A 13677-nucleotide genomic window follows, 5' to 3' on the forward strand; every position below is an offset into this window, starting at 1 on the left:
TGCACGGAAAACAGTTACATGTTTGGCAGCCTTCTCTGTTCCTAGCCGGTTCCTTACAGAACTATGCACAAACCCGAATGTGGAGAAAAGACGTTCAATACCAGCTGACGAAGCTACTGCACTGTGTAACTGATGTGCCAGGTGCAGAGTTGCATGATGAGTACTTTTCTCCAAAGCCATCCACCATACTAGAGGTTTAATCTCTTTTAGTGTTACAGGACTGAATAAGTATTACCTTTGAAAGATTTGTGCAATGGGAGTGCATGACTTGATGTAAGCTTTAGGACATACGCCATATGTGCAAAACATATTGTGGTGGTTTTGATTAAAATTAATATTAAAAACAAAAAAAAAAGTTTGAACTTAAAAAAACTCTTTAAAACATGACAAACTGTTTAAAACAAAAAAAAAAAACAGTTTAAAACAATAAAAAACATGTGTTTTGATTTTTTTTAAAAAAACTGTTTTTTTTCCCAACCCTGTTTTCTATACACCTTGGAGTAAATTTTGTTCACTGTAATACACCTGAGAGAAGTTAATGTGACTTTTTTCTCTAGTTAAAGATAACAGAGCATTTCTGTATACTTTATAAACTTCATAAAATAAATTGTTCGTTTGACTTGGAGCTTTTTACTTTGTTTGATACTTTTTTCAAGTACATGTGGCTAGTTCTAAAAGTTTGCACAATTTTTGATTAATTTTTGTATTTAAAAGTATGTTTTATGTAAAATATTGTTAGTCATATTTGAAGTATTTGCAACAGTGAATATTCATGTTATTTAAGGGGTAAATATATAAATTGATGTGCATTTTGTATGTTTTCAGTATACAACTATCCCTCACTTAGCACGACTAATTCATTCCTAAAAATTCTCGTGTTATTCGAAATCGCGTGTTCTGAAGCATTCGTTTCCATAAATAACAAGGCTAATTTATTTAACGTGTTCCAAAATTGTGTAGGAAAATATACTTTTCGTAATATAAATGTGTTGAATAACACTCAACCATAAATATGTCACCATTTATCTTTATATGCCTCCCATCGACTTTGTATAACAAATACGACACAGCGTAACGGGATATACGTGGTTATGTACTTTATCGTCAGTCGACTGGCTAACTTGCCCGCCCGGGCATGACCTTCAATTCACGTCGCGTACTTATCCAAACCATCCTTTACTGACAGTGAAACCGATATTACTGTCCTGATAATTACAGTTTAATTTATCAAAAATTAAAGTGCTTATTTGTGTATCACCACCTGGTTCACATCAATCCTGTCAGGCCAATGATTATTTTTTTTTCATTGCAACATTCATTTAACAACCTTTTCCACGTGAATCATCTGTTAATTTCTGTTTCGGTATCTAATGTCAAATATATTCCCGCTAGTATAACCAACAGCATCAGACTTATATAAACTTTTGGTAAGAGTCCTTATTTTGTATGATTGTATGCACAGTTGACGTGCTAAAACTTTAGTGCGACCAACATAAGCATGGCCTTCATGACAATCTGCACGCCTTAATACTTCTAGTTTTGTCTCAAATACTTGAACACGATGCATTATGAGTAGGGCCATGCAATTTTCGCGATCGCGAAAAAACGACGCAAACGCGAAATTTTCATGAAATCTGATTTTCCCACGATAAAACACGCGAAATACGCAAAAAAATTTATTAACTCCTTTGTTCAACACAACAGAGACAGTGCCAACTTGTACCACCTTACTACGAAAATAATATGCAATACATTTTATAACTGGAATCACGGCAAGAAATTTCAACAATCCTTAAAAATCTGACGTGAGTAGAGTATTAAACTTGTATTCTCATAAATTCATGCGGTAAGGGATGTGGGTTGGAATCCAAACGGTATTTTTCCCCCCCGTAGCAACGTTACCAATTTATAATATATTTTTTCTAACCTCAGATAACTTTTCGTATATATAAAGCTGTCGGAAAAAAATTAAATAGAACCATCCGTCGAAACGATCGTGGTAATATATTTTATTAACGAAGTCACGCGCCATCTTCTTTGTTGATACTGCTAATTAGACCAAAGAGTCACAGACTCCTTCTATGCATAGATGTATCTATCCAGCTGTAGAAAGCCGCTCACCCGAACAGTTCCGAAGTTTTCCGATCGCAAGTAAAAAAGCACCATAATTAAAGGATTAAAATATTTTCATTTTACGGTCATTAAGTATTTTAAATAACGCCAACCTAACCTAAGATAACGTTTAACTTCGGAAGATTTCAGGTTGTGCTTGTGGTTTCTATTTGAACTGTAAGTTGTCCATCCAATACAGCACAATGTTTTTAAAAGGCAATATCGCCACTATTACAAAATGGCGCCGTTCTGGAAATGTTCAGTATTCACAATGAATGCAACACATTAGGTTCTGAAATTAAAAAAAAAAATTTTCTTGGAAGTAATTAATTGTTGGTTAGTTCAACATGCCAAAATTTTTAACTTTGCATGAACATGTAAAGGGTTTTAAAAGTGATGGCTTTTTTTATTTTTGATGAAGGAAGTAAAATTATTATGTGCAAGTATTGCGACAGTCGTGTGGAGTGGCTGCGAAAAGACTTGATTCTTGTAACTGCAGTCTGATACTTCAGGCCAACCATTTCAAGCATACTAGTGACATTGTTGTACATTTTAAATAAATTATCAATATAAATATACCTATATATGTATATATTTTTAAAATTTATTGCAAGGTATATGCATTAAGTGGCTTTAATATAAATACATTATATATTATTTGCTAAGTTGATTAGTTTTAATATGCTATTCTAAAGTTAATAAAGTGTATATATGCATATTTGTATAGGAAATTCATCGGAAAAATAATTTTAAAAAATAATATTATTTGCCGGTAATTTTTTTTGCAGATTTTTAAAACCGCTTTTCAGTTTTTGTAACGAATTTTTATACCGCTTTTATCTGTTTATAATGACGAAATACCTCATTTTTATTCACCACTTTCAGGTGGCCCTAATTAGGAGTGATCAAGCATGTATAGTTACCGGCAGCTGAATGGGCAGACGTTGCTTTTTTTTGAGTAAATTCCCTGCCCCTGGCTAGACTGAGTTCATGGCCTGGTTTGTGGCCAGGCGACAATGGTACAGCACGGCGGCATATGCACGGACGTAAAAAATTTGGTCCTTTACACTCTATAGCCGCCAACTTGCCATAGCTGATGTTTTTGTACAACAGCCGATAGCGTAGACAGACCTGCGCGCGCATCTCTTCCCCCCTTGTATGGCCAACTGCATCCCACGACATGTGTGTTTACAGAAGTTGAAACAGACTTCGTGGCGTCCTGCTCAACTTTTTTTTTGCCTGCCGAGATTTTGTGCCAACTGAAATTTACAGACGTGTTATTCAAGACTGGGGCAGTAAAATTCACATCGCGCTAAATGAATCCGCACAATCTGAAGACGTGCTAAGTGAGGGATAGGTGTATACATTTTTTCAATGATAAAAAAGTATTACTGTTGGATTAATAAATTACAGCTTAGGATGTTGGTACATGTGTGTGTCTGATAGTGAAAAAATATATATATGTATTTATGTGTGTTTGTGTATATATATGAAGATCATAAAAATAACAAGTTAAAAAAAATTATGTTTAGGTAATGATGCTAAAAATAAACCTCTATCCATTTACTACAGCTGTTTTTAAATGGTTTCAGGGAAGAAAAAGAACCGTTGAATGATGGAACCAAACAACCAGTAATAGATCCAATGTGAGTATATTTACTTGATTTTCTTTTAACTTCTGCATTTTAAAACTGTTGAACATATTTAAAACAATGATGCAAAATAAAATATTTGTTAGCACTATTTTTTTTAATTTATATTACAAATTAGTGACAAGGCAATTTGTAATCCTCTTTTATATTTAAATGTCTAAATGTTTACATTACCTTTCAAAAAACGTTAAATTATGACATAATAGCTAAAATTGAAGAACATGTAAAAATAAAACATAAAATCCCTGTTGGCACAGCCTACAGGCATAGGTAGATTTTGAAGAACCTATTTCTTCTGGAAATATTTTGAAAACTTCTATAAAATTCTGTAATGTTTTAAGAACTTAATGCACATAACATTTAATTAATAAATAGATTTTAAATTTTTTTTAATAACATTCATAGTATTTTTCCCATATAAAAAAAATCAGTATTCCTAAAATCCTTGCAAACATTAATCTACTTGATATTAATAAATAGTTATTAATTTTAATACTTATTACCATGGTTAGATGTGTAATAGATAATAGATATTGTTGTTTATTGTATTGTACAGTTTTGTTTTTTTACTGCATATTAGTTTAATTTTTTGCTTGTTTTATTTTAATTTATTTCATATAGTTACACTTTTTTTTAGTGTGTTACGTGTTCTGTGTTTGACTATGTTTTATCCACACATTTTGTCTGTGTTTTTTCTATGTATGGTGTCTACCATCTTGGCATTAAGTTGTGGGTAGACATGACACAATGTAAATAAATAAACAAACAAATAAATATTTATGTTCTCCAATATTACAAAATGATTTATATAACATTTTCTTATATTCCATGCAACAAAAATATTCTGAATACATCCAGCATTGAATAGCATACCTGCCAACTTGTTAGGAGTGCAAGCAGTAAGATTTCCAAATTAACAAATCTATAGCGTAAATCAGGCGCGATGTTTAAAATAAGTAATCCGGAAAACACGTGTTTATTTTGCATTGATAACACAACGTCTCTATCCAAAATATGAAAGTTAAATAAAAAGTTACTGTAATTTATTAAAACTCAACAGCTTGAATGCAAAATAAATGATTTAATACACGTTTACAAAAGTTAATGTATACATATATTTTTTCTTACCGAGATAGGCCTTCATAAGTCCTTTAGTTTCTTCCCTTTGGAGCACAAATCATAAAATTAAGTTCACTTTAGAGCATGTCATTACTATCAGTTCAGAAAAAAAAATATCACTTCTTGCCAATGTAGTTCAATTTGCTAATTATGAGTTAATGTTAATATGTACACAAAAATGCCACACGAACACACAGTGTAGGAAAAAAACAGTAACTTATTCCCTACCACTTGACTGTGCACTGGAATTTTAAAGATACTGTACAGTAGCATGTTTAGCTCTTTTTAAAAGTATTTCTTCCACCCTCACTGGCAAACTTGCAGAAGCCTTTTCTGCAGCCAAATTAATTAAGTGGCACAGAATACCTATGACTACTAAATTTTGCTGCTTTTCTTTTAATACAGATATAGCACCATTTTAACTCCAACCATAACTACTGCATTATCACAGCCAAAACCTATACAATTATAACGGTTCGTTATATACAAAAATAAACAGATGTTCAACGCAGATTGTAATTTTGTTGTTTTTATTTTTTCAAATAGAATGCACAGACGAATCCAAACACTTCCAAAAGGGGTTACTCACTCATTCCACAAACATCTGCCCGTCGAAAAATGCCCGCAGTTCGCGGGATGAGAATTAACGAAAAAAAATAGCGTCCTTCAGTAATGTTTTACTGCAAGTACACAAAATTAGTGCGGCCTTAAACATGACCGCACCCAGCGAAAACGAATTTCGCCACGATCCAAAACGCCGACGAAGGTGGTCACAATTTCTAATTTGTTATTGTCCGAATGAAAATAAAAAAAAAACTTAGGTTAACTTAATACTCGGCCTGGCTCTGACCACCAACGTTAAATTATCTATTAGCAAATTACTTCATAATTTGGCGAGAAGCCACTGAACGCGACCTACTGGTGCAGCGATCTACGGACGACTGGTGAATTCTTGCCACTGTCTCCTCCACGCAGGGAGGAGAAGTCACATGACCTCACCGACCAATCACACTCACGCTTCATTCACGCTTACAGATACAAGCCAATCACAGAACAAATTACAATACATGAAAAAACCCTGTACACACAGAACTCGGGGCTTCCCTTGATCTGTCTCTTTTCAATTTTATATCAAAATTGGGGACTCCCATTCTCGTTCTCTCTCCCACACCGTGAGACAGCAGTTATCACTCAGTTCCCACGCAGTGGGGAATTCCCGTCTTTTTCTTGGTTGGCGGGGAAGCACTGTTTCTTTCTCACTCACACTTACAGGCCTCTTATGCCTCTCTCTCCCTACACATCACCCCAGCCCAGACACAGTCCCGTGATCTATAATTATATTGCAACACGTTAATTAAAATTTAGAACAGCAATCATAATACAAATTACTTGACAAAATTCAACTTATTGAGAAAAACCTGAAAAAGTAGGCCTAAACAGGCAAATATCTAGTACAGCAACTTCTTTGTGAATAATTACATAAAAAAATAGTAATGATTAAAAACGTCTGTTAAAATACAAAATACCTTCTTAAAACACCTAACACGTGCAAAATAACATAACGTCTGATTATACTGTTTCAAAACATATACACCACTCAAAAAACATTGACTTATTAATATTTACATATACAAAAAAGAAATTTAAAAGAAAATATTTAGCTGAGAGGGCAGGGGTCTTGCAACGTTACAAAATAATTTGGAATTGGCACATTCATACTTTCAAGTTCTGATAGCAATAACTATCCAATATTTTTACCAGTAAAAGCACCTTCCAATGAAGGTATGGCCAAAACACAACTAGTTACTAACCTGCAGTCAGAGTTGTAATAAGTTACCATGAGAGGATATAACTTATTACTTCTTGTGTCATTGCTTCCATCAGTAGCTAGTGTATATGGGCCACTTTGCAAGCACTTTACTACTGAAGTAGTGGTATTGGAAGCCATTTCTTTTACTATTGCTGCAGTTTTAGTGCGCCCACAGCTGTACCATTTTTGCGATATCAGCCCCTGGGAACATTTTTCGAAACAAATGCCCGGCGTGGTCGGCGATGCTGAATGGAAGGTTATGTTCCACTAAAAAGCTTGTAAAATAACATTCCGCCCTAATCACATCACTGTCACTGTTACGGTTCACGGAAAAGAAACTACTGATTTTTTTTGTTTTCTTCTGCAAGCGTCGCGTTATTTGCATGTTTCAAGCTCTTAATGTGATAGGAAATATTGTACTTACCGCCATCGGAAACATTAATGTCGCAACGACAAACACTACAAAACGCAAAATTAGAGCCTTTTTCATTCTTAGTAATGAAAGGAAATAATTCTGAATAAGATGACCAAAACACCTGTCCATATTGTTTTTTACTACTCGTAGCCATTACGAAATCATATTATCTTACGTTTCGTACAAGCGCTAACTTATAAAATATTTACCGCACTCGTACATAAACGGTTAAGTCGTTATCACTTGTCTCCAGGCAACCTGCTGTGTATCAACAAAACTCACAAAAATTACTTTCATGACTCTTCCGCACAAAATATTAGCAAGATCAGTTGCCATCCAGCCTGCTGTGTACCAACGAAACTTACAAAAATTACTTTCTTTTCAGAGCGATTTTTTTCTGACTCCATTATTCTCATATTATCACGGACGCCATGTTGTTAAACAATAACAAATGCTGCTCAAACGGTACATTTATTTAGGCACTAAAATAGTATACTGCATTTTTGAACAGACAAAAATCATAAGATGTTCCGAATTTCCGTACAATCATAATGTGAATTATTTTCCGTACAAATTTCGGGAAAATCGTAAAAGTTGGCAGATATGGAATAGCTTAGAACAAATTACATATTATGCTAACTGAGGAAATTATTCAGTTTTTTTGACCTTTTAAAACTATTTTTCATCCCTTGCACTAATAACATGGTTGTATAAAAATTTGCTTCACACCAAGGTTTAAGATGTTAATAAGATGGTTTAAAATAAATTCAAACGGTATTTAATACTAAGACAGTTTTTTTTTTTCAGACACCCCCCCCCCCCCTTCCCCGATTTTACGTTAGTAATTAGTTTCATCTATAATTGTTTCAGCTTAAATTTTAGATAAAGTTTAGGATTCATACAATAAATTATAACAGATTTTGACAGTATACTTTCAAACCTTGTTATTTTCACCCCATGCAGTAATGGTTGGTTAGATAACAAAAATTAGAATTTATTCGATAGCATACACAGTGGTGAAGTTTTATTTATCTTCTTATTCCAATTCCAGGTTTATCTTACCCCTCGCAATAATTGTTTGTATTATCAAAAATTGTTTCTGGCAAAAGTTTTAGATAAAAATTAAAAGATTTACAAACAATTTGAATGAATTTGATGTTGTGATTTTAACCCCTCTTTAACCACCCTTGCAGCAATGGTTGGTTGTATCAAAAATTGTTTTAGGCAAAAGTTTTACACATAATATTTATAAGGTTTACAAAAATTTAAAAAGATTTAATATTGTAATTACTAAGGGAGTAATTAATTTTTAGTCCAACCCCTGTTATTTTTCACTCCTTGCAGTAATAGTTGGTCGTATAAAAATTATTTCAGACGAAAGTTGTCGATAATAATTTATGGTCTACAATATATTAGAATGGATTTAAGTGTGCATAGTACTGAATTTATGAATTTTTTTTTAATTCTACCCTTGTTTGTAATCTTGTTTCTGTAAGGGTTCGTTATATAAAAAAAAAATTTTAACAAATTTTTTAGATAAAAATTATACCATTTACAAATAATTTGAACGGATTCATAGTGTGCCTACTGAGGGAGTACTGAATAGATTTTCCTCCAACCCTTGTTTTTTCCACCTCTTGCAGGAATGGTTGGATTGTATGAAAAATGTATTCAGACAAAGTTTTTTGTAATTACCTCAACGAGTTATAATATGTTCAAATGGACGTGATATTCATCATATTGTGGGAGTTATAGTAATTTTTCTGTTTTCCAAAAAAAAAAAAATCCATCTCTTTTATTGGATATTGCCCATTAACGAACTCAACTGAGATTTTCCATGATATTAGTTTATGTATCAGTTTTGGGATCTATAGACCATGAAATTAAAAACTATATAAACATTTTCCAGAAGTCGCACCATGGTAATGGCTATATTAGGTAGTATTTCTTCAAAATCTACCTAAAATGTCCAGTGTTTGTCTTTGAAAAATACATTAATTATTAGAAGGGGATATTTATCTGTGACCTTGGCATTTAACCACTTTATTTCTCAAGTAATGTGTGGTGTAGAATTGATGATAATGAAAAATGGAAGTCGACACGTAGTTTCCCGCCTGAGGCAGGGTCTACATGGCTGGAACGGGGCTGACACTCACAGGAATTGGCTGGCCTTCCAGGAGGGACACACCTGTCGTTCCGGCCAGCCTGGAGAGTGCGTGAGGTGAGATGAGACGGGGTGTGGAGCAACGAAGGAGGAACACATGGGTGGGGGAAATAGGAGTACCATGAGAGAACCCACTGCCACGTTTCCCACTTGCGAAAACTCCTGTTTTTAACCCGCAGAGTATCGAACCTGGCTCGCCTTGGAGAGAGGCGAGTATCTAACCATTCAACCTCCGTGCTTCTTACATTCATAGTATTATTAGCAGAATTTCATTTTTGTAGGTCGAAAAGGGGGGTGGGGTGAAATAGACCCCTTTTGCCTGCTGTTTAATTTCAAGTTATTCTTTTTGTTGGTGGGAATGATATATTTTTTATAATTTGGGGGCAATGGGGCATAATTAATGTAGGGCCTCTGTCACCACCTCTCCAAGCATTAAGTAACAGTTATTACATTATTCACAGATTGAAGCGGGATACTGCAGTGGAATACGACGTGAAGCGGTCCATTTCCCGAACAAGTTTTGTCGGGAAAGACTCTGCAGTTTAGACAAGAGAGTGGAAATGTTATGCACAGCTCGTTCTCGGTTAACTACTATGCATTAAGGAAGTACTGTTACCTGTACTTCTACCCTGATTATCTCCATGAAACCTTATTTATGAGTTGAGTGAAGGGTGTGTTACTGCTCTTTTTGAATTACTGTACTAAGGTTTCTGTTGACTGTATTGTAAAAGTAAGTCTGCACTTTGTTCTATGTATGTGAAACTGTGGAGAAAACACCAGTTCTAAAGAGAGACTGTTGTCTTGGCGAAGAACACTCTTAGGATAGGTAGCATAGGTGACACATTATAGTTTAAATTGTGATAGACTGACTAGCTTTAATTCAGAAGTACCATGCATTTTATTTTGTGACCGCATTTGTTTTTACATTACATAAGAAGCTGTTAGTATTTCTACACATTTTTAAAAATGGCTAGTGTCATGTAAAATTTCTTTATATTCTTGAATTAATTTCTATGCTGGCCATTGTTTATATAATTTTAAGTTCACCTAAATAGAATATAATAAAGGGGAATAAAACTCCTTTTAATATTTGAGTACTTGTGTTTCTTTTGGTAAACTAAGGATTATTGTAACAAATTGCTAGTTAGTTAGAATGTACTTAAAATATTGCTTCTTTAAAGTTCATGTTGCTGGTTACAGAAGATATTTAGTAAATATTTAAGATTTATGCCATTGTATCTCTTGTTAATGTTTTGTGAACATTAATGATTTATATCAGCACTACAAAATTGACAACCAGACCAATAAAATGGGTGTCTCTCTTGTTGAGCTACTTATTGAAATTTTGCTATTAAGTAGGCTTATGAGGATCTCTCCACAATTACCACTTCCACAGAAGATACTCGTATGTGCTCTTGGTAAAATCCTTCAACTGCAGCTATTTGTTATGACTGTGATTTCCATTTTGATAACTTCAACCAGAACTTAAATTTTGAGTTTTAACAGTCAAATCTAGTGTCTTAATTTGGTTGGTGCAAAAATGTTACATGATGGCACAACATTTGCAGTTCTCCACAATATAAAAATTGAATGTCACTGTTTCAATTTTTGTACAACATGACTAAACTATGAAGGACTATTTGAGGCAATAGCCTAAAAATAGATTCAGAGCAGTCATATGCATTGAATATGTGTTGAATAATTTACTCTCTACTTGTTTATGTATTGGTTATGTTGAGAACTGCTTTGTCTTTTTTAGTTTTGATTAGCTACAATGGACTGATAAGTTGTCATTCTGTGAGTTCTTCCATCTAGTGTTTCCAGAAGAAGTTTGACAATCTGTATTTTATAAGCTAGTACATGGTATAATTTGAAAAATATTAGAGTATATTTTATCACCAATTTCTGCAGTTTTTATTGGTGTATAAAAAAAATCTGCTTCAAAGATATGTTTTTAGTCTTGTTTATGTAGTAATTATGTACCAAGTTCATTATAAAGTACTTAACTTGAAATATAATACTGCTTTTACATGATTAATAATAGTACTAAGAGCAGGATGGACTTTTTTTGTAGTTGGTTATCCGAATGTACAAGTATGAGTGTGTGTTAAGAAAATGTGCAGTTGGCTTGTGTGTTTGCTTATACAGTGTTGCCCACAACTAATTATTATTCACTTTTTGCACTGCACACTATATTTTAATGTGTTTTTTTTTTATTGAAGATGATTATGTGCATATATTACTATTGCTGTATAGTTTATAACTGGGCCTGTGTATATTTAGTGTCCATTTTAGACAGCATGACTGAAAAGCTGCTTTTGGTAATTTTGACCTGCGTATTTAGATAAATTACCACTAGAACTGCATAAGGTATAATGATAAATCAATTTAAGGAAAGTAAATATGGCCTATTTTAAGGTAAATATTTTCCTCTGAAAAATAATTTTCACTGTTGAGTTTAAAAGTTAGTTTGAATCATAATATATGCTTCTTAAATTTCATAAATTTAAATGTTTGGCAGTTCTTTAAATTGTGCTAAGATTGTAGTTCTTAATTGCTGCAATTATGCCAATTTTTAAATGCTATAAAAATATTTTTTTAAAGACATTGATGAAAATCTTAAGACTTAGAATAATGTGACAATAAAATAAATTTTCTAATATTTCTAATAGTGAGTGTGCAGGAAAATAAATTTGTAAGTTTTTTATTTAGTTTTTTTATTGATGTAAGAAAGTATGTACTTACAGAAGCTCTTTTTATGTGACTAAAAAGTTTCATGTTTACCACAAATTTTTTTGTAGCATAGCTGTTTATGTATGCGAGAACACTGAATTTTGATGAATGTATTCTCAAGCTGTGCCAATTGAGAAGTATAATTTTTTTACAAATTGTTGTTCAGCTTACATGTTGTATTCTACTATGAGAAAATGTTTTATATGGAAAAAAAATATAACTAGTATTAGCTACTATTTTCATACAAAATTTAAAAATAACTTTTGGATATTTAGTATCAAATGCTTAAAATTCCCATTAAATGTGTAACTTTGACTGCCCTAGATTTAACTACCTACTAACGGAATGTTTGTTCCATTTATGTCTAAACTCTTGGGTTCAATGGCAGCATAATTGAATATGTAATTATAAATAGTACCTTTCAAAAAGAATTCTTAAAATTTTCAATAATGTGTTTGAACCGACATCAGTTTGACCACACAAGTTTAAATTACTGTAAATCCATATGTTTGTACCATTTTTTTTATTATTAAAATTATGTGCTCGATACAAATGTTTTATTATGACCTTGGTAATTGTTTAAAATCGATGCAAAATGCAAAAGTAAGTTGAAATTGATGAGAAAAGCATATTGGGTATATTTTCACATAAAACTCGTGCCTATTAAAACACTACTGTTGTATTAATAAACATCTCAAAATTTTGTTTTAAACTCCACATGTTTCGGCATTTCTGGATCATATTTGTTTTAAATTAATTAATTTATAATTAATTTTTTTCCATTTATTTAAATTTCAGTTTAAATAGAGATAAAAATATGAACCAGCAGGTCTAGCTACTCATAAGTACAGTGAAAGTCCGTTGTAGCGAATACGGTCTATAACGTAAAGTCCGCTATAACGATAATTGCCATCGGCACCGTCAGTTTTGCATATGCTGCGTAGGATAAAAATTTCGGAAATAACGAATGCAGCGTGGGCTCATTTTCGCTATAGCGATAGAATACACACCTGTAATTTTGCTCTAAAACAATGAGAAAACATCTACAATTTCCTTAATAAATGAGAAACAGCTTCCACAATTCCACATGTACGGCAAATGAAACAACGCGCATGATATGGCCGTTTTGGCAACACTGCACAAAGTGGGGCCCCACAGCGAGCATAGCTTGCCTCGCGGCGATGAAAGCAAGTGTCGTTAACCCACTGCGACAGGGCCCCGCTGCGAGCATTACTTATTTAGAATCACGCCGACTGTAGCCCGTAAATGAGCATAACTCGTCTCACACTTGCATCGTAAGCGTTGTGTACGGTGTAGTTTCAGTATACGGCACTACGCGCATTGTTGTTTACGTCTAGTTATACGCGACACGTGTAACTACATATGCACTTAGCTTCAGACATGGATAAAAAAAGAAAATCTCTCGAACTATCTACTAAATTGAAAATCCGTCCGTCAGCAGAAGTGAAATTGGTAGACGGTACGGTTTGACTCTACTTTATTCACCATTTTGAAAAATAAGGAAAAAATCCAGTCGACAGCTTTAAAAGATTGCACACCAGCCAAACAACAAAAAAATTACACGTTGCAAAACATATTGATCTTGAGGAAGCCTTGTTTTCATGGTTTTCCCAAAATCGCGCACGAGGTATTCCGGTTGCCGGTGCTATGT

At 33.3% G+C, this 13677-nt stretch overlaps 1 protein-coding gene across 1 annotated transcript in view; it reads left to right on the top strand.

Moving 5' to 3' along the window:
- The window catches only part of LOC134534733 (fasciclin-2-like), a 108136-nt gene extending 95584 nt beyond the window's left edge, over positions 1–12552 (top strand). The window contains exons 10-11 of the mRNA XM_063373235.1: positions 3705–3758; positions 9734–12552. Of these exons, the coding sequence (XP_063229305.1) occupies positions 3705–3758; positions 9734–9818 (139 nt within the window). The 3' untranslated portion in view covers positions 9819–12552. The remainder of the gene's footprint in view (positions 1–3704; positions 3759–9733) is intronic.
- Positions 12553–13677: the final 1125 nt, after the last annotated feature.

This window comes from Bacillus rossius, chromosome 8, assembly GCF_032445375.1.
Source record: "Bacillus rossius redtenbacheri isolate Brsri chromosome 8, Brsri_v3, whole genome shotgun sequence".
NCBI classification, from domain to species: Eukaryota; Metazoa; Arthropoda; class Insecta; order Phasmatodea; family Bacillidae; genus Bacillus; species Bacillus rossius.